This window comes from Octopus bimaculoides, chromosome 2 (assembly GCF_046866305.1).
Source record: "Octopus bimaculoides isolate indiv1 chromosome 2, ASM4686630v1, whole genome shotgun sequence".
NCBI classification, from domain to species: domain Eukaryota; kingdom Metazoa; phylum Mollusca; class Cephalopoda; order Octopoda; family Octopodidae; genus Octopus; species Octopus bimaculoides.
In genome coordinates this window covers 122,747,206-122,774,672 of record NC_142929.1, presented here as the reverse complement: position 1 = coordinate 122,774,672, position 27,467 = coordinate 122,747,206, and the positions used below count along the sequence as shown (strand labels likewise).

Below are 27,467 nucleotides of genomic sequence, written 5' to 3'. Positions count from 1 at the left end.
CAAATATATATACTGCACACAAAGACATACACTGCTACACACACACACACACACACACACACACTCACAAACAAACACATATAGAGACATATACTGTTATACACACATACTGCTGCACACACACACATACTGCTGCACACACACACATGCCATGGCACATGCAAACACGTACGATTGCACATGTACTGATGCACATACCACTGCTCACACATGTACTGTTGCACATATGTGCAGCTGTGCACATGTAATGCCAGCAGCTGAATTTGGTTCAATACTCTTTCATTTCAAGAATTGGAATAGTTTTCTGGGGACCCAATGATGACGACAGTGTTGTAGCTGCAATTAATAGTGGTGGCAGTGGTGGTGGTGATGATGGTGGTGGTGATGATGGTGGTGGTGGTGGTAGTGGTAGCAGTGGAGACAGAGTTGTAAGTGAGGTAGTTGTGGTAGCAATTAATGTGGTGGTGGTGGTGGTGGTGGCAGAGGCAGTGGTAGATTTGGTGATGGTGGTAGCAATAGCAGTAACATTACTATAGCTATGGCTGTTGTTGTTGGTGGTGGTGGTGATGCAACTGTGGCGACAGTGAGGTGGTTGTTGTAATAGTGGAGGTGATGGTTGTAGCAGTGGTGTTGGTGGTGGTATAGTGATGGTTTGTAGTTGTTGCAGTGGTGTGGCCTTAACTCCAGCTACCAATGTCACAGTGATCACTGCCGTAGCTCGAAGGGAGAAAGGGAATGAAAGGTAGATAATGTAGATACACAGAAGAAGTACATATAGTGAGACATGTAAAGATCAAGAAGAGAAAAGAAAGACATAGAAATGGGCATAGAGAAAAGGAAGAGAAAGAAAGAGACGGGTGGAAAGATGAAGTGATGAAAAAGAGAGAGAAATAGAGAGCCAAGAGGAACACAGAGAGAATGCAAGAGACATAGAGAGAGAGAGAGGAAATTGAGGAACAATAAAATAACAAAGTAGAAACTGCAAGATGGAGAGTTTTCAGTTGAGATGGATATATATATATATATATATATATATATATATATATATATAATATATATAATAGATATAGATAGTAATAAGCAGAGAAAGGTAGAGAAGGATGAGTGAGATTATGTAACAAAGAAGGAGAGAGAGAGAGAGAGAGAGAGCAGGTAGTCAGGCAAATAAACAGGCTGATAGACAGACAGATAGATGGAAAAGCAGAGGCCAATGGGAGGGGGGATAACAGAGGCAGATGGACAGACAGACAGACACACAGAGAGAGACAGATTTATAGATAGATAAAGAGGGTAAGTATTAGGAAATTCTTGGATTGATGGAGGAAGAGTCAAGAAGAGAAAGATAATAAGAAAGATAAGAAAGCAAAAATATAATAAAATAATGAAGAAACTTTAAAGAATTGACTGGATTCAAATTGAAAGGAACATAAATCAATAGAAGCTAGAGAATGAAGAATTATTTTCTAAAAAGTCTTAGAGCAGATCGTCTTTATGCCATTATTGTGGTGTAAGTAATAGAGCTTAAATTAAAGTGAGGTATAGGTAGAAACAAAAGCCCAGCTTCAGTAAACAACATGGTTCAGTGAACTCAAGAGTTACACTCAGTAAACCTGATATGTCTTCTCTAATACAGATTTCATCAAGCTTTATATAATGTAAGCAGAGGTACCCGGCGTTGCTTTAGCACCAAATATGCAGAAATTTTTTTTATTGTTAAATTCAAATTATTTAACTTTTAGCAAGTTTTTCATAGAGTTTATTGCATGTAATTATACTTGCACATATTTTCTATTGTGATGCAGAAACATATCTAAGCTTAACTTTTTCCAGGTGTCTATAATATGTGAAGCTTATGAGATTGTGTTTATTAATAGTTTAATTTTGTGACTTAAAATACTACCTTTACGTTTTTCTATATTTTCTTGTAATTCTACACTGATATGCCACATACAAAACAAAAGCAATTCTAACAGAACTGTTGTTTTATTCAGCAAGAACTCTTGGGTAGACAGCAATTTTTTGGTCCTAGATATATTCAGTATACCTGAATAAAAGATCAAGTGGTTACAATTAGAATGTCTTTGATTATCAGTCTGCTGCATCAGGAACAGGGACATGCAGAGAATTCCAGATTGAAGCAGGATTCAGGGTAGAAATGATTGGATAAAGTGAAATACCTTTCCACTAAATAGCCAGAAAATTCCAACTTCATTAATTTAAACTAAATACATCATAATTTTCTAATGTGAGATGACCAGTTTAATACACTAGAATTGACATTCTCTGTTTGCTATAAAGACTTCACTTGATAATTTGTTAATAACTTTATCTAATATAATAATTACAAATGATATATGTCGCAGTGAATGTGAGTGACACTTCTTGAAGGAGAAGTGACCCCAATTTAATGCAAGGTGAAGTAGATCCTCATGAAAACTATAATCACTTTGATAGTGACCCTTAGGGGTCAAGTTTATGGGAAAAGTGAACAACATTAAACCACAAACAATGAGTTGATGTCAGATAGAACGCTGAGTTAACAAATAAGTTGAAAGAAACTATATTTCATGGTAGAACACCCAGTGCAATGGCGACCAAACAACACAAAAACACTTACAAACAGATAAATTATGTTTGCAATATCAAACTAAGTTATATGGATATGAATCTGGCTCTATAGAAATCAGAATTCTTGAAATAACAAACTAATTACAACTGTTTCAGGCTTTGTTTGATAATTTCTGATGGTAATTCAATAAAGAAAACTGAATCAATGAAATCATGTTGCTGCCACTGGAATGATAGATGAGATGGAGGTGGAGGAATAGAGATAGAGAAGGTGACGAAAGAAGAGACAGACTTCTAAGAAGGACTTAACCAAAATCAAAGCTAATCTAATGACCAATAGAATAACTGGTTTTTATATTATACAATCTAATTAGACAAGTGCTGATGATGTCCATGATGTTGTTATTGTTTTGTTGTTATTTTTGCGCATCTATTGTGGGAAGTAACATTCTGTAATATATGGGAGTTCTATAGATTACTAAACAGTTTGGATTTGTTAGTTTCACAGAAGGAACCATAGCACTTTTTGTAAATGTTACATGTATTTTTATTTATTCCAAAAACCAATAATTCTATAAAAACTAACTCACAAACCAATAACAAAATGTCTACACAGTAACCTAAATTGTTAGAAAAAGCAGCTAAATCCTCTACATATCACACCCTGCTATCTTAAATAGGAAAAGGATACACTGGATAATGTAAACCTTGACAGACTATATTGAAAAATAAAACAGAACAGTTACAGCTGGTATGTCTTTGATAAGTAGTTTACTCAAAACCAGTGCTAAACAACAAAACTAATTCCAGTGACCTGAAAATGGCAGCCAAATCTTTCTCAATTCAGTACAAGATCCACTTTGGTCATGAATGACCATGGGATGCACCTAGACAGTTTCCCTTCCAAAACACAAGTCTGAGCAAGGTTGTTTTATGGAAGACCAGCAATTGCCCATGCATACCAGCCTTCCCCTCCATGCCACTGATGTTATCCAAAGGAAAAGCAAAGACCAATGCAGCTTGGCATCAGTGACATCACAGCTCATTTCTACAGATGAGTGAACCAGAGCAACATGAAATAAAGTGTCTTGCTCAAGAACACAACACACAGCCCAGTCCAGGAACTGAACTCACTACCTCACACTTGTGAGCCTGACACTCTAACCACTGAGCTATGTGCTTTGATATTCAATTCATGATACCTTCTTGAATAAGTAAGAACATGTTAGATTAAATGTTCTAGATACACTATAGCAGTAAATAGGATGATATGGTCACAGGTGGGACACCTTTGATCATATATTTAAGTGACCAGGTCTGCTTAACAAAAACATGAATTGATTTAAATCTACTACTTAGCAAAGCTGGCTTTGGATAAAAAGATCACAAAGCATTAACACATCGCTTAAAAAATGTTCACAAAATATATAAATAAACAAATGAAATACAAATAAAACATCAATAGATAAATAAATAAAACAGACTTAAAGGACACTGTCATGACTGTTCGCTTAAGAAGTTTGTTTTACAACATAACTTCAGGTTCAAATCTACTGAGCAGCATCCCGGGCAAGTGTCTTTGGTGTCAGAAACTGAAGAGAATTCTGTCTCTCTCTCTCTCTCTGCATGTTTGTGTCTACCCTTGTCTTGACATCATGGTGATGATAAATGAGCATCACTGTTACACAGGTAATGTTGTTCCTTTCCACTCTTGCACAAAAAACATGTCTGGCCACGGGGAAGTATTATCTTGCTTGGAAACAGGTGAGAGTTGGTGACAGGAAGGGCATCCAGTTGTAGAAAATCTGCCTCAACAAATTCCATATGATTCAAGTAAACATGGAAAAATAGATATTAATGATGAAATCCTACATGGAAGCCCATCAGAAGAACTATTCTTATTCTTGGATGCCTTCCTCTGAGTTCATTCCGTTGTATTTAGGCTACATCTATGATCTGAGAATAATTTTCTCCTTTCCTTCTGCCAGTCTTAGAAGCCCTGAGACTGGTATAGCTTTTCCTACTAAATCAGAATATATTTTTTTCTTTTTAATTAAAAAACACTTTGTCGTGTATCTGTTATACTGTGATTCTTACAGCTCTGTACCTGTAGGGTTTAATAATCATGACTGACCATCCTTTAATACATATTAAAACACTAATGTATATAAAATACAGAATTCCTCTCTTCTTCCTTTTTATCTTGTCTATCGTCAGCCTTTTGATCTTGTCTATTGTCTTGGTGTCCATTGTCCTTTGGTTGCACAATGTGGCCAGCCCATCCATATTTTTTGTCCTTGATAGTTTTTTTTAACTTATAAAGGAGAAAAAGAATTAAAACCCAGGCAAATACTTTATAAGCATTCAGTAGGGATCAAACTTGGCTAACTAAATTGTCCAGTGAAAGCCACTGTAATCCATCTAGGCCATAAATCTACTTTCTACTGCTTATCCAATACATAAATCTGAAGTTCAAACAATGAATAGATTCAGTACAGGGTCACAGAGTATAGCATGAAATTATACTTTATTTAATCAGCTTATGCATGTTTCGGTTAGATTGGCAAATCACAAAATTCTGCAATGCAGTAATCATGCATATTAATTTATTCCATATTTGATTGACTGATATTCTACAGAGATAGAGAATTTAACACCATCCTATCCTTGTCATAGCAAACCACACAGCTGGGAATAGAGAACATTTTAAAAGAAATAGATAGTAGTAAAACTTTAAGTAAATTTATCTGGAGCCACAAGGGAGGAATTTTAGGCATGATATTAAATGGTCTATAATAAATAGTGCACTACCATATAACATAGGGGAAGTAAAATGTAACTTATGCCTTGAGGAAACACTACATATTCTTACATCCAAATCTAACATATTAAATGAAGGAAATGAATTAATGTTCAGATGTACAATTATATTTAGAAGAACATTTAAAACCTTCCCAAATGCATGAGTACTTATGACTTGCTACTATTATTACTACTTCTACATGGTCATTTGAACTATTCCATGTAGGATGTGTCACATTTACTACTACTAATGGTAATAATACTACTACTAGTTCCACATTTTGCCAAAACCCCAAAAGGATGAGAGTCAAAGTCGACCTCGATTAAACTTGAACTCAACATAAAGATGGACAAAATACTGCTAAGCATTTTGCCCCGCATGCTAACAACTCTGCCAGCTCGACACTTTACTACTACTACTACTACTACTACTAATAATAATAATAATAATAATCCTTTCTCTTTCAGGCACAAAGCCTGAAATTTTAGCATAGAGAACTAGTTGATTAGTGCTTAACTGGTACTTATTTCATTGATGCCGAAAAGATGAAAGGGAAAGCTGACCTCGGCAGAATTTGAACTCAGAATGTAAAGATAGACGAAATGTTACTACACATTTTATCCAGCATGCTAAAGATTCTTCCAGCTCATCACTTTAATAATAATAATCTAGTCTAGTATCCATGGCACAATACATGTGTAACATACTACTACCATTACCAACACTACTACTATTACAATGAAGACGGCTACTACTATGACTACTACTGCTATTACTACTGCTACTACTATTACTACAGCAACTACTACCACCATCACCACTACCACCAATACACCACATTTGAAGATCCATTCATTTAAAGTGAACTCCTAGGACTGAAATATTCCACTACCACTTCCCACCCCGACACTCAACAAATCTTACAACAAAAGAAACTAGTATATTAGAATCTCAGAGAAATATTGGAATATTTGTGACTTATTTCAATAAGTTGACTATAATTACAACAGGAAATGTACTGACTTATTTCAAATCATCATCATTCAAATGTATATATATATACATACATATATATATATATATATATATATATATATATATATATATATATATATATATATAAAAACACACACACACATTATAATGTGGTTAGTGCTGAGATACTGAAGAATTGTTTGAGAAAGTTTCCAAAAATAGCTTTTCATTTTGATATTCTTGATTAAAGAATAGATTTCAATCCACCAAATGACTCGTTTTAATGGCATATGGCTGTAAGAGCTTTGCTGGAAGAGAACAGTGCTAAATATGGAACACTTCATTATAGAATTCTGTGATTTGAAGAGTTGTGATGGCTAGTAAATAAAGAGAAGTCAAATATTGGCAGTGGTAGTGGTGATGTTAATGGTGTGTTGAGTAGCTTCCAAGTCAATTCTTGTTATTGTTGTTCTGTAGCTCAAATCAACTCTGATTTGGCAGTAGTAGTACAGATGCCAGACTAAACTGGGCAGATCTGTGACAGTGACATAAAAGGTGTTCTCAATGCCTGGTTCTTGAGGAGATACATTTTAGGGTCCTGCATGAATTAAAAACTGGTACAAAAAACCACAGAAAATTTTATACTCTTTCTCATTTACTCATTTATTTACTTGTTTCAGTCATTTGACCGCGGCCATGCTGGAGCACCGCCTTTAGTCGAGCAAATCGACCTCAGGACTTATTCTTTGTAAGCCTAGTACTTATTCTATCGGTCTCTTTTGCTGAACCGCTAAGTTACAGGGACGTAAATACACCAGCATCGGTTGTTAAGCGATGTTGGGGCAGACAAACACAGACACACAAACATACACACACACACACATATATATATATATATATATATATATATATATATATATATATATACATATACATATATACGACGGGCTTCTTTCAGTTTCCATCTACCAAATCCACTCACAAAGCTTTGGTCGGCCCAAGGCCATAGTAGAAGACACTTGCCTAAGGTGCCACGCAGTGGGACTGAACCCAGAACCATGTGGTTGGTAAGCAAGCTACTTACCACACACCCACTCCTGTGTCTTTCATATATGAACACTCAGGATGAAGGGGCAGCTTAATGAATTAGGTGTAACCCACAGAGTTACTGTTTCAGACATACCTTCTATTAACCAAGAACCATATTGTAGACTGGAATGAAATGATTGGGTGCAGTTGTTTGAACACTGGCGATTTGACACAGCTGACTGGCTACTGAACCTATTTTGGTATCAGTATTGTTTGGCATTGGAAGTAAACATACACTATTCACTCATATGCAAAATATTCAGCTCTGTCTTAAGACACAACATAAAATGAGGGCTAGGGAGAAACCTCTCAGACATTAATAGAATGAAACAATTGAATGTGTCTATTTGAACACTGGCAATATGGAATGGCCAAGTGGACACTGAACCTGTTTTGGGGACAGTAGGTTTTTGGTACTGAAGGCAAGCACACATACATAGACACACATACAGAGAAATATATGCAGATAGAGAAAGTAGGAAAGAGAGAGAAATTACAGTTTATTTCTTGAACATAATCAACATAAACACTTTCCCTCTCCTCATAACAAAATGAGAAATATACTCACACACAAGGAGAGGTGGGGAGAGAATAAGAGATACATTAAAACATCCTATGTCTAATAAGTCAGTTTCAAATCAGTGACACGAAAACAGCTTTTCTAAAGAATCTCATATCGACTGTACACATACACCTACATAAGGTGACAGTGACACTCTCGTTATGTTGTACTCTCCACAGTCCAGTCTATTTCTGTATTTGGCAGACAGAGACAAGGGTAGTTTTTGTGTGTGAGGAGACTTATGGCAAGCAGGTAGTCTAAACAATTAAGTACCAATCCCAGATATATTATTTTAGATAAATCTTACCACAACTGAGAATCATAATTCAGGCTTCAGCATACATTGGTGTGTGTGTGTATGTGTCGACACACTCATATAAACACACACAGGCATCCTTGCATATACACCTACACAATTTTCCCAATTTACACACAAAATACTAAATTTCTGTTTGCTATAAGACAAATTAACATGTATTTATGAAAGAAGATACTGAAAATTTTGGGTGTGGTAGATAGACAAGAGGAAAAGAGAGAGGTAAAGAGAGAGAAAGGTGAAAAGAGAAAACAGATCAGAGTGAGTGAAAGAGAACCAAAGAAGAGCAAAAACATGGAGAGAGAAAGAGAGAGAAAGAGAGAGAAGGAGAGCCCTGAAAAGATAGAGGGAGAGAGTAAAAGGAGATGAGCAATAAAGTAGAAATAAGAAATAGTGAAGAAAGAGGGAAGTAATAGAGAAATTGAATGCTTTTGGCAAAAGAAAAATTGTTTATTTTGTTAACCACCTTAATTTTATTGGAAAATAAATTGATGGTAGTGCCCCTCCATAGTGAAATAGTTGTGGTCCCAGAAAAATGACACACAAACAGTTGCATAGTTACCTATATATATTAAAATTGAATGTGTGGGTTAGTGTGATAGTGATAGAGTAATAAAATAGTGATGTTGTGGAGGTTGTGTAGGATGGTGACACTGTCTAGTTGTGGCATGAGGTGGTAGTGTGTGGCAGTGTATGATGGTAGCAGAGCTGGAATGTAGTTGTGGTACCCTATTATGATAATAATGATGATGATGATGATGATGATGATGGAGGTGGTAATGGTACTTGTTGCTAACGCAGTTTAAACCCAGGTCAATCCCAATAGAACAAACTCTTGGCTGAAGTTATTCCAGCCATGGCCATTCTGTCTTTTTAGGAGTTTTCATGATTACACTCTTTTATGTAGAATCTCCTTGAAGTTAGTGGTACATACATACATTGTTGGCACTCCGTCGCTTATGACGTCGAGAGTTCCAGTTGATCCGATCAACGGAACAGCCTGCTAGTGAAATTAACATGCAAGTGGCTGAGCACTCCACAGACACGTGTACCCTTAACGTAGTTCTTGGGGATATTCAGCGTGACACAGTGTGACAAGGCTGACCCTTTGAATTACAGGCACAACAGAAACAGGAAGTAAGAGTGAGAGAAAGTTGTGGTGGAAGAGTACAGCAGGGTTCGCCACCACCCCCTACCGAAGCTCAATAAACACTCACAACGCCCGGTCTGGGAATCGAAACCACGAACCTATGACCGCGAGTCCGCTGCCCTAACCACCGGGCCATTGCGCCTCCACTACATATTGATGAGAGTGGTGGTTTCAGTGGTAAGGGTGATGTATGTAGTTATGGTGCATGCTGGTGGAGGTGATGATAGTAAATGCTGTGAGAAATAAAAAGAAAAATCTATCAGTGAAAGATAACAACACTTAAGACTTCCTTAATGAAGTCCAATAAAACTGAAATATCCCCAGAATTGTCCTTCTACTTACCAAACACTCACATGCACACATTCTCCACTCTATGTCCCCATTCAGTTTTTAATCAATTCAGATTTCAGATTTGTCTTCACTGCATTTCTTGAAACTTATCATGATGACTAATGATTACTGATGTAATTTAGTTGATTAAATATTTTCTTTAGTTTACTACATTAAGCATGTTAACCACCATTTAGTTATTTCAGTTATTTAACCACCAGTTAAATAACTGAACTGTCATAGAAATAAAATATAACAAACAACTATATAGAAAAGTTATTGATCTATGAAGAGAAATGGTAATAATAATAGTGGTGATGATGATGGGGGTGGTGTTAGTTATTGAGAGAAGGGATGGTATAATGCCAAAAGCTTTATTTGATCCTTGGTAATATTCAGTGCTTTCACAATTTCAATAGTGTTGGGTATTATAATGAACAATAATAAGAGTTGTTCAAAACATGATTGTTTAGACCCAGTAATTGCAGTGTGCAGTGGCAGTATTAGCAGCATATAGTGATAGTAATGGTGATATGTAGTAATGTTAGTGGATGGGTGCTGATCCAGCCAAGAGAGTATTTATAGTGGTAGATTGGCAGTGGTTTGAAAAGTCATTCAAACAATGCCAATCCATACACTCTTGAAAATACATTCATATGCACACACCAAATATATATCATCATCGTTTAATGTCCGCTTTCCATGCTAGCATGGGTTGGACGATTTTACTGAGAACTGGCAAGCCAGAAGGCTGCACCAGGCCCCAATCTGATCTGGCAGAGTTTCTACAGCTGGATGCCCTTCCTAACGCCACCGGTTCCATGTAAAAAACAGTTGTGCCGGCACCACATGAAGGTGTTCAAGCCTGTGACATGTTAAAAGCAGCCAACACACACTTTAAAGTGGTTAATATTAGGATGGGTATTCAGCCATAGAAACCAAGCCAAATCAAACTGGAACCCCAGCTCTCTGGCTTGCCAGCCCTGGTCAAACGGTCCAACCCATGCCAGCATGGAACACGAGCATTAAAAGATGATGATGATGTACACGTGTGTGTGTGTGTGTGTGTGTGTGTGTGTGTGTGTGTGCATGCGTGCGTGTAACCACATAGTTTTCGGTTCAGTTCCACTGCACAGCACCTTGGGCAAGAGTCTTCTATTGGACTGATCAATGTATTGTGAGTGAATAAAGTAGGAAACTATGGGGAAGCCTTTCATATGTGTATATGTGTGTGTACATGTGAGTGCACATGTGTATGTCTTTGTGTCTGAATTTTCCCCACTACCACCACCACCACTTGACAACTGGTGTTGGCTCATTTATATTCCCTGGCTAGCAGTTTAGCAAAAGCAACTATTAGACTAAATAACAGACTTAAAAAACTAAATATCGGGGTCAATGTGTTCAACTAAAACCCATTCAAGGCAATGACTCAACATATCTGCAGTTCCAATGGCTGAAAGAAGTATCAGATAAAAGATATACAGACACACAAACATAAACAAAGCATACAATATAGAAAGTGAGCAATATCCTTTGCATCATGTTTCAGTCAGTGTTTTTATGGCTAAACTCAGGTGCCAAGTTACTCAGTTAAAAAGACTAAAGCTAGCAGTGAATTATGTCATGCCTATGAACAAAACAGCAATGTAGTATTGACAGATTATTGATATCACCAAGTCTACCAGAAAGTATTTAGGACAGTCTACACAGCTTTCACATACACAATATCCAGTAAAATGGTTAATAAATAAATAAATTGTTCACTATTAAAAACAAATAAAGAGACCAGAGATCAAGGGAAGTAGAAGACAAACTAGTGCTCCACCATTTTAATAAAATAATGTCAATGAGATAAAAGAGGTGAAGTTTTGAAGCTCTATGGATGGAGGACACAGAAGACTGAATTCTCTCTCTCTCTCTCTCTCCAGGTGTCTGAACTAAAGTTATATCTAACTGTGTGATGCTTTGCACAAGTGTCTTTCACTGTAGCCTTGTGAGTTAGATTAGTAGATGGAAACTGCATGGAACCCCATTGTGTGTATGTGTGTGTGCATGTCAGAGTGTAAAAATGTGTGTGAATAGACACACATAAATACACACACATATTCACACAATTGTGTGTATGTGTATGGATATCTGCCACGCTCTCTATTCCTCCCTCCTTCCTACCCCCCCCCCCATCTACTGTTCACACATGACCCATGACCAATTTCCCCATTTCTCTGCCTTTTTTGCACCAGACACTTAGCCAGCCAGTTGATATCTATCTCCTTCCTCTCTTGCTATTTGTCTTTCTAAATCCATTCTGGATTTCTTCCAGATGTTACCCATCATTTTCATCATTTTGGCTGAAAGGCCATTTTTTCTCGTCCATCTATTTTATTTATTCAGTCTTTGTCAATCATCTTAAATTACATTTGTTGATAGCCAATAGCGAAGAGAGATAATCCCCAAATTTTTTTTACCTTGAGTAGTGAGGCTTTTCACACTCCATATTTTGAAGAGGTCATAGGCCGACAGGTTTTGGGGTCTGACGATATGCCATAAAGCTAAACCCTTTATGAACAGGAAGCCTAAGGTAATCCCACAAACCAGCCTTCCCCATTGCCAATATATACTGTTCTACATCTTAGAGTGTGCTTCTTCTCTGGATTTATGCTTTCTACAAACAATATATATACATACACACACACACACAAATATAACTGTACATATATACATGTGTGCATGTGTGTGCTCATACATTCATAAATATATATCATCAACATCCATTAACATCTCTTTTCCATGCTGGCAGGAGTCGGACAGTTTGACAGGATCTGGTGAGCCACAGAAATGCATCATGCTCTATGTTTGGTTTGGTAGGTTTCTATAGCTGGATTTCCCTTCCTAACACCAACCATTTTACAGTGTGTACTGGGTGTTTTATCTCATGCCACTAGCACTAGTAGGTCTACAAAGTAACTTGCAAGACAGAGAACTAGAAAAGGAAAATAAAGGCAATAGAAAAAGCCCTTTTGACAAAGTGAGGGACAATTTGAGAAGGTGGAATGGAGGAGAGGAGATTCTATGGTAGGGACAAATGGAGGTGTCATGCTATGGAGAATATACATGGCTACCCTCAGGAAGCAAGGGATAATATGGGCAGTGGGTCAGGAGGGGATAATAACCAATGGTTAGATATTGGGGTTGAGGTGAATGTAGTGAGTGATGACCAGTAGCAGAAGTGCAGCTTGATGGGAAAAAATTAGTATGGACAGTGGGTAGGAAGAGAGATAGGAGTGGCTCAGGGAAGATAGTTCGGGGAGTAGGAGATGCTGAACACAGCATAGGAATGGTGAGGAGGGAAATGTAGAGTCACATAAGGGGTAGTGATAGTAACTGGGTATAGTGGAAGACAAGGGAGGGCACAGGTAATGACTGAATATATGCAAGGTGTTAAGATGAAGCATGGCAGGAGGATTGTGGGGGCGGAGATGAATAGTATGTGGGAAGGGTTGATAATGACAATGAGGGCTGGAAGGGGAGGGAAGGAAGGAAGGAGGGAACTGATTGCACAAAAAATGTGTCAAGGAGAGGTGAGTAAGATGTTAGTAATGCTTGACAAGGTAGTATGGGTGTAGAGACAACACCCAACAAGTACAAGTATAAACAAAATGTTTTTCAGACTTCATATTTGCTAATATGAATAGGTTTCCCCCAAAAAGCACAAAATGCCAATTGTCTTTCTCATCTTCTCGATTAAGGCTCAGTGTCTTGAGATCAGCCTTCACTACTTTCTACTTATCTTCCTGGGTCTTCCTCTTCCACAAGTTCCATCCACTTTAAATGACCATTACTTCTTTATGCAGCTGTCCACATATGTATGCAAACATGACCAAACCAGTAGTCTTCTCTCTTGCAGACTACATCTGATTCCTCTTATGTATAATTTCTCTCTCAGTACATTAGCACTCTGTTGTACATGCACACTAACATACAGGTATATGCAAACATACACACCTGGCTTAGTAGAAATGATAAAGTGTAAGAATTAAACATGTGCAGCAGATGGTTACTCTTTCAAAGAGACTGAGAAAGCAAACAAATCTATGAAATCAGGAATACTATAAATTTTGTCATGATAAAACTTCTGCTGGACATAAGATCAAAAGATATAGAATAAAACTTGATTAAGAAAGAAAAATAAATCATTAAGGAAACAAGAGAAAATATGGAGGAGATATGGTGGTAGGTGCAAACGTGGCTGTGTGGTAAGAAGTTTGCTTCCCAACCATATGGCTCTGGGTTCAGTGCCACTGTGTTGTACCTTAGGCAAATGTCATTTACTATGGCCTGAAGCCAACCAAAGCCTTGTGAATGGATTTGATAGATGGAAACTGAAAAAAGCTCATCATATGTATATATATATATATTTATATGTTTGTGTGTGTGTGTGTTTGTCCCCTACCACCACTTGACAACCGGAGTTGATATGTTTACATCCTTATCACTTAATGGTTCAACAAAAGAGACCAATAGAATAAGTACCAGGCTTAAAAATAGATAAGAACTGGTGTCAATCTGTTTGACTAAAATTCTTCAAGGTGGTACCCCAGCATGGCTGCAGTCTAATGACTGAAACAAGTAAAAGATAAAATATAGCTTTTAAAATGTTTAATGGATTTAGCATGTGTTTATGAAGATGTGAGCTGAAGGTGCTAGGGTACTATCTATATTGCTGTGGATGTGTAGTGGTTAAGAAGTTCTCTTTGTAACTTTGTAGCTTCAGGTTCATCCACTGCAAATCACTTTGGGTAAGTGTCAGTCATTTACCATAGCTTTCAGTCAACCCAAACTGTATAAGTGTAATTTAGTAGCTAGAAATAGTGTGGAAGATCATCAGAGCAACTCTTCCTGTCAGAAGATAACTTACTTTCTTTCTCCCATCATTCATAGAAATTCTAAAATGAAACATAGGTACAGTCCTTTTCCGTAATCTGTATATATAAAAGGCAGGATGTGTGTGTGTGTGTACGTGAATGTAATTTATGTACGTCCACAAATTAGCACGCATGTCGCTCCAATTTTAGGGGGACATTCGTCATAACTCTATCTGCATTTTCGTCAACTTTTTCTCTCAGAGGCACTCGTGTATAGCTGTAAAAATCGATTTTCAACCATAACTTTTAGCAATTTTGAAGTTTGCTAACATGGCGAAGTGGAAGTGTGCATATGCATGTGAGGGAGAGAAAGAAATTGTGTGTTGATGTATGTGTGTGTGTGAGAGAGAGGGGGAGTGAGGGAGAGATAGAGATTGTTTGCCAGCGTCTAACAAAAAAGTAAAGAAAAAGTGGGAGAGAGAGACAGAAAGTGTCTAACAAAAGAAAAGGTAGGTGTGAGTAAGGAAGACAGAGTAAGTGTCAGCGTAAAATGCTTTTGTTTTTCTTAAACATGAGATATAGTTTCAAATATAGGAGGTTTTTGAAAGACACTTTATTTTCTAATGAGATTATATGTACTTTCTCACACAACAATTAAAATATATTTATTTTAAATCATTTATTTATTTTAAATCGTTCATCTTTCTCCCCCCTCTCACTCTCACACACACACACACATACCGAGGCTTCCACCATACCCCAACCCATTTTTCGGATCACAAAAAGGGTTTTGTAGCATATTAGCAGGCCACCATAGTTGATTCCACGCAAAAAATCCGATTTATTTTTTCTTAGTGAAAATCGTGCGAGTGTTATCTAAAAATTTAGCTGGAGTTTTTCATGGTAAATCTGAGATTTAAAAAAATTTTTTATCCATATTCTTAATCTCCGTATTTTTCCCATACATTGAAAAATAGATGGTGAAAAGATCAATGTGTGGGGGGAGTGAAATTCCGAGGATTTCAGCACACCGGTGGCAGGCATCCATTTGGGGGAGCCATGCTTTTCACATGGGCAACTTTATGTGGCCTGCTCCTGTGTGGATAGTAGAAACGCTCTTTTTGTGTATTCTCCTCAGGGCAGAACACGCAATGTTGTCTATAGTTAAGTTTTATAGACAAGTTGTCATTGCAGCCGATGTGGTTATAAACAGTGATCCGGAAGCATTGGCCGGGCATATTCTCAAACCATGGCAACATGACTTATGGACTCTTCCTCTTTTTTTTATTGGACAATGCTGACTTCTCCAACAACAATGCTCACTCAGCTGATATCAGTGATTGGCTAAGCTGCTCTTAGAGTTAACCTAGAAGGGACAGGCCTCTTATTTTTTGGTTAAGGCTGTTGGTAAATTTTCCTAAGTTACTCCAATCCAGATCCCCAATGCAAACCTTCAGATCAACCTTTTCCTATGCAGATCTCTAATGTAACTTAAAAAAAAAAAAAAAACAGTCAATGAGTGGAAATAACCGATAAACTAATTCCTTATGGGATTTCCCAATGAAATTGCCAGCAAACTATTTTCAGCCAAACCAATTTCAACGGATTTCGTTCAAATCTGATGACAATGTTACTTATTTTGGTTTGAAATAAAGCACTTGATCACTTAATAATCCTAGCTTAATCCCGGGCAACGCCGGACTATACTGCTAGTATATTATAAAAAGGCTCCAATCTCAATAAAACCATTTTGTTGTATCTCCTGGGCAATGTATCTTAACAGTACTTGCTACAAAAATTATAAAATAAGATAAAGTTTGAATGCCTTAAGAAGTGAGCTCTGATGTGCTGACAGATCTTTTTGAAAAAATTTTTTCTTAACAAATATTTCAGTTGTTTTTTGCCAATAGTGATTATTAATAGTTTCTTCAGATTTTTTTTTTTTTTTTAAGATAAACTCATTGATTAAATAAGAATGTAATCTTGTAACAAATATTCTCAGTTCAGTTTGCGAAGACTTGTGACATGGACATAGCTTTAGGTATTTTCACTTGTATTTCAGTAAAATCCATGTGTTGAAAATCTGCCTTGAAAATTTAATCTGATAAATTAATATTTGGAAATTTAAGAATTAGAAAGTAGCCATTAATACAATTTAAAGGACAACACCAATTATGACCATAAATATAGTTTAGTGGACATAACTGTTGTACTGTTATGTCCATTAATGCAGATTAGAAGACATAATGATTATAACTACTAACACTTTATTTTGAAATATTATTACAGTCTTAATCATAACAACAACAATTATGGTCATTAATATTAAGGGACATTATTATAACCACTAACACACCTAACTGACATGAATATTAATTCATGACATGTAAATTCAATTAATTCATCTCATGTAAATTCAATATAATTTACATGACATAACTATTATGACTATTAATATAGTTTAAATGATGTAACCTATTATGCTTCAATAAATTAAATTCTGTCATCTATTATCATAATTTTTTTTTTATGTTTTGCTTTGTATTAGTTCAATCTCTATAGTTATAACTGCTGTTCTTTTTTTTTTTTTTCTTCAAGTAAAATATCGAAGTACTCAACACACATTCACAGAGTCTTGTACAGCACAGCACACATACATACATACACAAGTATGATTGTATAGTTAAGAAGTTCACTTCCAGGTCATGTGATTTTAGGCTCAGTCATACTTTGCAAGTGTCATACTATAGCCATCAGCTAGCCAAAGCCTTGAGAATGGATTTGGTAGATGTAAACCAACAGAATCCTGTTGTATGCATCTGTGTATGTTTATGTCCCTTGTCTTGGCATTGCATATTAACTGTAAACATGCCACCATCATATAAGCAGTACCATTTGGTTACAGTCTCACATGAGAACATATCCAGCCCTTGTGCTGTTCATGTTTGAGGGACTAGGGAAAATATTACCTTGCTTGGAAATAGGTGATGATTGGTAAAAAGAAGAGCATCCAGCTGTAGAAAATCTGAATTTTGTCTAACTCAACAAACACAGGAAAGAGGATGATGATATATAATGTCATAGTTCCAAGTTAGTATCCAGGAATTTGGACACGGCAATCTTCAATACATTCTGTCATAGCTGTGGTACAACTTTCTTTCACTAAAATGTACCAAAGGAGTGATGTAATGTTTTCTTTCAAAGTACAGATAGCAAAAGCAGAATGCAGATGAATCATGCACATTATATTGTCTATCTTGGACAGTGCTAATGGTGCAATTTGTGTTTGATTGGAAAATGTTACATTGTGTAGTGAGTGCTTTTACGTGCCACTGGCACGAAGGCCAGTCAGGCGTTACTGGCAACAAAGCATCATAAAATGAGTAGCATCTAAGTATATCTTTTTGTTTTGTCATATTAAAAAAAAAATACTAATGGCTTCATATTTGGCACAAGGCCAGCAATTTTGAGGGAGGAAGTAAGTCAATTATATCAGCTAAGTGCTCAACTGGTACTTAATTGATCAACCCTAAAAGGATGAAAGGCAAAGTCAACCTAAGTGGAATTTGAACTCAGATCATAAATTTAGAAGAAATATCACTAAGTCTCGTGTGCAAATGATTCTAATAATCCGTTCTACTAAAGGTACAAGGCCTGAAATTTTAGAAGGGTGTAAGTCAATTACATCGACCTCCCTCATATACAACTGGTACCTATTGTCCAACACAGAAAAATGAAAGGCAATGTTGACCTCAATGGAATTTGAACTCAGAACAGAAAATGACAGAACAAATGCTGCAAGAAACTTTTTCCTGACTCTCAACCAGGGGGAGGGGGATAAGTCAATTACATCAACCCCAGTTTCAAATTTTGCCACAAGGGCAGCAATCTTGTGGGAGGGGATGAGTTGATTACATCAACCCCAGTGTTCAACTGGTACTTATTTCATTGACCCCAAAAGGATGAAAGGCAAAGTCAACCTCAGCGGAATTTGAACTCAGAACATAAAGGTGGATGAAACACTGCTAAGCATTTTGCCCAGTGTGCTAACGATTCTGCCAGCTCACCGACCTGCTGCTGCTGCTGCTGCTGCTGATAATGATGATGATGATGATAAACTATATAAAACATTCCATAGATGAATGGCAAAAAGAGCTACAACTCCAGACAAAAGAGGGACTAACCAAAGCCATCCCCATTAGAAGAGGAATATTCCTAGGAGACATGCTCTCTCCATTCCATTTCTGCTTGGCACTGATACCTTTATCTGACATGCTAAACAGAACTGGGTGTAGATACAACTGTTATGGCAAAACAATCAACCATCTCTTGTATGTGGATGATCTAAAAGTGTATGCAACAAATGATAAAGAGATGGAAACGTTACTACAGGCAGTACATGGATTTACCATAGAAATAAACATGAAATTTGGTTTAGAAAAATGTGCAAAAGCAGCCTTGAAAAGAGGAAAACTAGTTAAGAGTAACAACATCACAAGAGATAAAGCAAATGAAATAAGAGAATTAGACCAGAGTCAGACATACAAATATTTAAGAATCAATGAACTAGATATGATACAACACAAATAAAAAGAGAAGATAAGAAAGGAATACTATAGACTAGCTAGATTAATACTGAAAACGAAGCTTAATGCGAAAAACAAGATAATAGGTATTAATCTCTAAATGTCCCAGTTATAAGTTACAGTTACAATATTCTTAACTGGACTCTAAATGGAGTAATTAAAATAGACAGGAAAACAAGAAAAACAAGAGCACTCAGAGAGCACAAATCTTCTACCAAGGTAACACCAACGTCCTCTCAACAATTAGCCAGAGATGATTTTTAAAATGAGAATATCTGAAAGAAACTCAACTGCTCTCACAAACAAGAATACTAAAAATGAACCCAACCACTCTCAAAAATTAAGTAAAAAAAAACAGGAAAAATAATCCAGAATCTTTGTCCATTACCGTATCAATCCCAAAATCTAATCAGTTTGTGCTAGTCATGAGGCCAAACATCCTTGAAAGATTCATCTGAATCCATCTAGCAGTTCTTGAGATATCTTGTCCATGGACAAACAAACACGACTGAAAACAATACCTCTGCCTTCGTTAAGGTGGAGGTAATAATGACAGGATTTAGGATGCGCCACCCAAAATCTGACACAGAAAGGTTATATATACAATGTATCAAAGGTGGTAGAGGCCTTATACAGCTAGAAAACTATTACAAAATAATCACCATAAGATTACAGAGATACCTATTTCAGAAGCAAGGAAAACTAATACAAATAACCAAAAACATGAACAAAACAAAAAACCATTTTCAGTCTTTATGGAAGCTGACAAATACAAAAAAGAAGTCATAGTACCTAACAATTATGAAGAAAAAGAAAAAACAACAAAAGCTGTAAAACAACTGAAATCCAAACTAAAACTGGAACAGCAACGTATCATGATAAAACAATGGCAAGAAAAGCCAAATATTGGGTTAAGCTAAACAGAAAAGAGATAGACAAAGCAAAATATCAACAATGGCTGAGAAGTTCAGGATTCAAAGCAGAGACTGAATGATTTTTAATTACAGCACAAGATCAAAACCTTCCCACCAGAAGTCACCAGAAACACATAATGAAAAGAAATACAAGTAACTGCAGAATAAGTGGTGATAGAGAAGAAACAATAAATCATATTGTTTCTAGCTGCCCAGTCCTGGCTAAGAAGGAATATATTCACAGACACAACAGAGTTGGGACCTATATACACTGGGAGTTATGCCAACACTATGGGATAACAACAGAAAAAGATGATATAGGCATGCCCCAGAAAAGTCTCAGAAAACGAGAAAGCAACCATACTCTGGGATATGCCAATACACACAGATAGAGAAATCAAGGATAATAGGCTGGATATAGTTGTCAGAGATTACCAAGAAAAAAAATGCTTTCTACTCGACAGATGACAGAGCTTCTGAAAGAAATGGAGAAACTTTTCAAAATACAAAGTTCTGGTAACTCGAATGTGGAACCTAAAAACAGAAACAATTCCTATTATAGAAGGCACATTAGGTATGATAAAAAAAACATTCAGACAAATACATAACAAAAACACCAGGACTTACAAGTATATATAACATACAGAAAATAGCACTACTAGGCACTGCACACATCCTACTTAAAACACTTCCAATACAGTGAAAATAAGAGCACCACAACAAACCACAGCACACACCCAAGGCACACAGAGCTTCACTCAGTAGTGCAGTGAAAGCATTTGGCTGTGTAGTAAGTAGCTTGCATACCAATCACATGGTTCCGGGTTCAGTCCCACTGCATGGCACCTTGGGCAAGTATCTTCTACTATAGCCTCGGGCCGACCAAAGCCTTGTGAGTGGATTTGGTAGACGGAAACTGAAAGAAGTCTGTCGTATATATGTATATGTGAGTGTGTGTGTGTGTGTGTGTGTGTGTGTGTGTGTGTGTGTGTGTGTGTGTATGTTTGTGTTTGTTCCCCCAACATCGCTTGACAACCAATGCTGGTGTGTTTACGTCCCAGTAACTTAGCGGTTCGGCAAAAGAAACCGATAGAATAAGTTCTAGGCTTACAAAGAATAAGTCCTGGGGTCAGTTTGCTCGACTAAAGGTGGTGCTCCAGCATGGCCACAGTCAAATGACTGAAAAGAGTAAAAGAGTAAATAATAAGACAGACAAAGTGTTAGAGCACTGAAAGCTGAATATAGTAACCTTTAGGAGGGACAAACAAAAGTGCCTAATAATAGATGAAGCAGTGCTAGGAGATCAAACATAAAGGTTGTTCTTGTTGTCATTGCAGCACTGGGTTCAATACCACCCAACCTGGAGAAGCATCTGGAAACTTTTGAAAATAACCTACAATCTTGATTTATTACAAAAATCAGCTTTGCTTGGAACTGCATGCATACTGCGTAAAGTACTGTCTGCCTGAGGGCCTTGCGATTTGATAGACAGCACAAACAAACGGTACACACAATATCTTCAATCTACATCACAATATTGAATTCTGTGCGACATCTTCAATATTAATAATACTTTTCTGTATTCATGAATTCATGACTTATTAAACTTTCTTAAAAGGAAAAAAGAATGTTCTCAAAGTCTAGTCTGAGAACATGGCCCATCTGCATGTTTAAAACTTGTATATGTGTGTATATGTATGTGTGTGTATATATATATATATATATATATATATATATATATTTTTATCACATCACACTAGGTACTCAAAATATCTGCCTAACTGTTTATCTATAATTTGCACAACAGGAACATATACTAAGACACTTAGTATACACTTAGCTAAACCCACATTATTGAAAGGAAGAATCACTAAAGTTTGATCAATTCATTAATTGTAGGTTAGTCTTTGGCAATGCTAAGTACAGGCTTTTGGTAACGTCCAATTAACATAACCAACATCTTACCTCTATAATTATTGCTGCAGCAATCCAGGCAAGTCTCCATAGTGTTTGCTATATTAGTTCTGCATGAATGTCCAATATGAATTGAAGGTTAGAAATGCCAATTGTATTGGATGCTGTACCTCCCATAACCCTAACGATAGATATTGGTGTAGTCAATAATAATGCTGCTGATCATGATGTTGGTGTTGATGCTGATATTGTTGATGCTGGTTTATCATTTTCATAAAGAGATGTATCAGAGACTTCACATGATTATTTATTGCTTAATTTGCTTTTATTAACATAAACTCATTAGTCTACCTACAAGTATTCTTTATGTATGAGGTGGCAAATGGTCACTACAACATCAGACTGAGTGCCTTGTGGCATTTGCTCCATTTCTTCAGCTTTTTGAGGTTGATAAATAAAGTACCAATCCAAACCAGAGTGGGTTTTTCTCTCACTTTCTCTCTCTCTCTCTCTCTCTCTCTCTCTCTCTCTCTCTCTCTCTCTCTGTGAGTCTGTAAATTTTTCTCACAGATCATATTTGAATTTCAACAATCCAGCTGTCTCACATGGTATAATCATTCTGATCCAACCAAAGAATTGCATTAACCCTTTAGCATTCAAACAGATCATATCAAAATATTTAACCTGTTTCATGCTGAAACTGACCAGATCTGGCCTCTCACCTCAACCCTACAATGTCATTTTAAAACTAAACGATCACATCATTGAAATCTCTAAACTACAAGATAATGCATGATTAATTCAAAACAATGCAAACCAACAAACATTACATTTGACAGAATAATCTGAATACTAAAGGGTTAAGAGTACATATATCTATGGAATACTTAACCAATTACATGTCAATTTTAAAAGAGGGAATTCAGTTGGTTGAACAATTAGGGTCTTCATGTCTGGAGGGAGGAAGTTAGCAGCCTCCCATAATAGCACTTTCATACCACTTTTGTGTCTTCCAAATCAATGCTGAGCATGGTTTCAAATTTGGCATAAGGTCAGCAACTTCGGTGGAGGGACTAAGTCAATTACATCGACCCCAAAAAGATGAAAGGCAAAGGTGACCTTAGTGGAAATTGAGCTCAGAATGTAAAGACAGATGAAATGTTGCCCAACATTTTTTTCAGTGTGTTAACGATTCTGCCAACTAACTGCCTTAATAACTTAATAATAACAATGATAATAATAATCTCCGTGAAATACAAAAGATAACCTTGATGGGTAGAGCCCATATACTACGGAAAGCAGTCTACATCTAAAATGGAAGAAATATGGTGATAGTTTTAGCATGCATAGCAAACCAAAAGTGCCCTTGCTACTCTTGGCTTCCGGAGGATGCCTGGTACTAAGGCAGCTGAAATAAAGTTACAATGAAAGGAAACCATAAATGATAATAATGATTTCAAATTTTGGCACGAAACCAGCACTTTGGGGGGCAAGTTGACTACATCAACTCCAGAGATCAACTGGTACTTATTTTATCAAGCCCATAAAGAAAGATGAAAGGCAAAGGTGACCTTCGCAGAAATTTAACTCAGAACGTAAACACGGATGAAACGTCACTAAGAATTTTCCCCACCGTGCTGAAGATTCTGCTAGCTCGTCACCCTCATAATAATAATAATAATAATAATAATAATAATAATAATAATAATAATAAATACAATAATAATAATAATCATAGTTTCAAATTTTGGAACAAGGCCAGTAGGTTTGAAGGAGGAGCTAAATCAATTACACTGACCCCAGCGTTCAACTGGTACTTATTTTATCTATCCCAAAAAGATGAAAGGCAAAGTCAACCTCACCGGAATTTGAACTCAGAACGTAAAGACGGACAAAATGCTGATAAGCATTTTTCCCAGTATGCTAACAATTTTTCCAGCTCACTGTCTTAGTATGTATGTTTGTGTGTATGTGCATACTGTTTCAGACAAGGTGTGGCCAAGCTAGATAGCAGATTACTGTTTATAAAGGTTTCTGAGTTTTAATCACACTTTTCACGCTACGTGCATATTTTATACAGTAATTACTTGCACCTTATTAACTACTTTACTTCTGTGAATACTGGGAGTATTCACTACCCACCCCCACTGCCTCCTTAGCAATTCTTATGAGCTCTCTCTCTCTCTTTCTTTATCAAGCTTTAGAACCTTTCTATATTTTTTGTGTTCACTGCATACACATACACACACACTGCATTTACTCATGTATAATTTGACAAATTTAATGCAAAGCAGGGATAAAATCTGTGGATAGCATCATACTCAATACAGAATAAAATATATCACTGATATTGGGGCGGAGATACAGACAGACTAACATTAACTTAGGTTCCAACCACTGTTGGCTCAGGTCATGTCTAAATAACATCACCTGGTGAATAAATACATGGACAGGACACTGACAGATACATACACATTTCTATCTAACCTCTATGCATGCTAGCATACAAAGGGGTCATGAAACAATGATGAATGTTACCTAGAGCAGAAGTAGACTTTGGAGGACCCTAGGGACTTTATATGAAGAGGTTAAGTCAGGTCTTAGGACATTTGAGGCTCACAGATGAGTCAACACATCAGGTTTTATTGAAAGTCACTGTATTACACACCTATTGATCATAATTAGATTTTTTTTTATTTTGGAGCAATTAACTTTTTCTCTTAATTATTAGGACTTATCATCATGACCTTTGCAGGTCCTACAATGCTGGTGGGGAAGATATTCACTAAGACCTTTGTAGGATGATACCTATGGGTGAATTCCAAAGGTGTGCATCACTGGATATCAAAGGAATGGGAAGCTGTTTAGTATGGAGTGGACAAGATAATATAGTCATAAGTTGAGAGCAGTAGTTTACATGTAAGCTTAGACTGAGGTGGAACACAAAGAACAAAAGTTGTAACAGTGGTAGATAGGACAGATAGATAGATAAGTAGATAGAAAGAGAGGACACAGTATGTAGATGAGTGTGTGAGGATTTGTCATTAAATAACACTTTTTTTTTTTTTTTGCAAACACAGGAGAGATGTTTATTTAACCACTGCTTTTCTTACTTCTAGCAATAAAGCATATGTCCGTTCATCTGTCCATCTATCTATCAAGTTATCACTAACCAGATTGATATGGCACCAAGTAATGAAATGAAGGTTCAACAGTTTGTATCCTGCAAGCAAATCTTTCATAGGTCTCAGTCCACCTAGCTGTAAGCAAGCATTCTGTATGTTGGTATAGTTCTCTGTACTGTGTCTATGACTAAGACATTTAACAGTTATTGTCTAAGTCAGTGCAACTGGGTCATGCAGTACACAACTGTATGTTGGAGTATTTTCATTAGGTTGCTGTATTATATTAAATTCCTTTAACAAAATTATCATTGGTTGACCTACCCATAATAAATGACCTACCCATAATAAATGACCTACCTAGCTGATGAATGTAAACTGATTCTTGGACACACACCACTGGACATGCTTCTATAGATAAAAACCAGTTTTTCTTGACATGATCTCCCCAGAAATTGTGTAATCTAGAGACACAATGAAAGGTATGTGGGTGTACAAAATATTACTTTGGCAATATATTCAGCATTTTCCTTGTTTTGCCAAGCAGCAGTTTATACTTTTATTTCATGTTATTATATCTTAACACAATACAAAAGTGGCTCGTTTCACAGAAGTAAAATTAGGTACCACAAGGTAATAAAAATTCCTAATTTGCCACAGACTAGGCATGGACAACATCACCAAAAAATAATTCAAGGTAATTTTTTCATTGGGCAAGCCATTCAGAAAGGTCATATGTGGCCTGTGGACCACAGGTTGCCACAAGTGTCTCAGACATTGTATTGAATTTATTTACCCAACCCTTCTTCTGCAGAAACCACAACCCAAACTTAGTGGTCTCCTCCCTGCTCTTGTTTTCTTGTTCATCCACTGACCAACAACAGTTTAGAATTTAACATTAATCATACAACACTATTTCTAGTAATCTTTAGACAATAGACTTAGCAGTAAAGAAGAGGATTTTAAGAAAGCTATGTGCATAAACCTTCTGAGTAAAAGAAATAGATACATATCTACTCACAACCATGTAAGCACACACATATATAAATTATATACATACAGAAACACACATATATACACATGATTGTATGAAGCAATGACAGATAGATATGTCAATAGCTGACTCAGTCTTTATAAAATATTCGCAAATATTTGAATGCTATGAAAAAAAGAGGGAGAAACAGAGAGACAGATAGATAGATAGGGAGAGAGAGAAACAGAAATAGACAGACACTCCTGTAAGACACATAATCACATACCTCTGGTGTAGTGGACTGTGTTGTTGGATCTGTTTGGGGGTGTATATTATACAATCCGTTGTGTGTGTCGTTTTCTGCATATTCATGTATTCTGTAGGTGTATCTGTGCCTTTTTCTGTATATTAATGTGTGCGAGTGTTAACTTGTGTCGTTCAAGTCAGGCTGTTACATATTCAATGTAGAAAACTGACCAAGGTAAACAGGATTTACAGTGTGTGTGTGTGTGCGTCTAAGTAAGAGATAAATTGTATATCTGTGTGAGCATGTGTGCTCAAGACATTCCCACACATACACAGACAATAATACACATAACTTGATACAGTGTGTGTATGTGTGAGAGAATGTGTATGTACACGTTTGTAACTGCATATATGTGCATGTGTGTGTGTGTGTGTGTGTTTCAGTATCTGTCTGTGTGTACAGATATGTTTGTCTATTGTACTGAGAATATATAGGTGTTTGCATATATATGTATGTGGGTATAAGCCAGCAGCTGGTGTATGTATGCTTGTGTGTGTGTGCTTATGTATGTGGGTGTAGGTATATATATAAGTGTGCATGTACATATATATATATATATATATATATATATATATATATATATATATATATGTACATATATATATATACCTGTGCATGCATTGTGTCAGAAGGCAAGATCAAAAGAATGTTTTCTTCAATAAATCAACTGTTCTGTTATGGTAGTGTTATGGTTAACAACTTGCTGACGTATTATGAAAGAGATAAAGGTAAAGGTTCTAAGTTCAACCTCAGCCTAAGGAAATGAAGGTATGTATGGGTGTATTTATGCCTGTATGAAAAAAAAGCGGTTAGAGCATCAGGCTCACAATCATGAGGTAGTGGGTTTGATTCCTAGATTGGGCTGTGTGTTGTGTTCTTGAGCAAGACACTTTATTTCATGTTGCTCTTGTTCACATAGCTGTAGAAATGAGTTGCAATGTCACTGGTGCCAAGCTATATTGGCCTTTTCCTTTCCCTTGGATAACACTGGTA

General features: G+C 36.5%; 1 protein-coding gene across 5 annotated transcripts in view; it reads right to left on the bottom strand.

The window, feature by feature from the left end:
• Window positions 1-27,467, bottom strand: part of LOC106876558 (uncharacterized) — a 265,778-nt gene that overhangs the window by 93,697 nt on the left and 144,614 nt on the right. For 2 of the 5 annotated variants that reach the window (XM_089347610.1, XM_089347611.1), the window contains exon 2: window positions 1,901-2,044. The exons of the other annotated variants lie outside the window; for them this stretch is intronic. In XM_089347610.1, coding sequence (XP_089203736.1) covers window positions 1,901-2,044 — 144 coding nt within the window. The remainder of the gene's footprint in view (window positions 1-1,900; window positions 2,045-27,467) is intronic. 5 annotated transcript variants of the gene reach the window in all.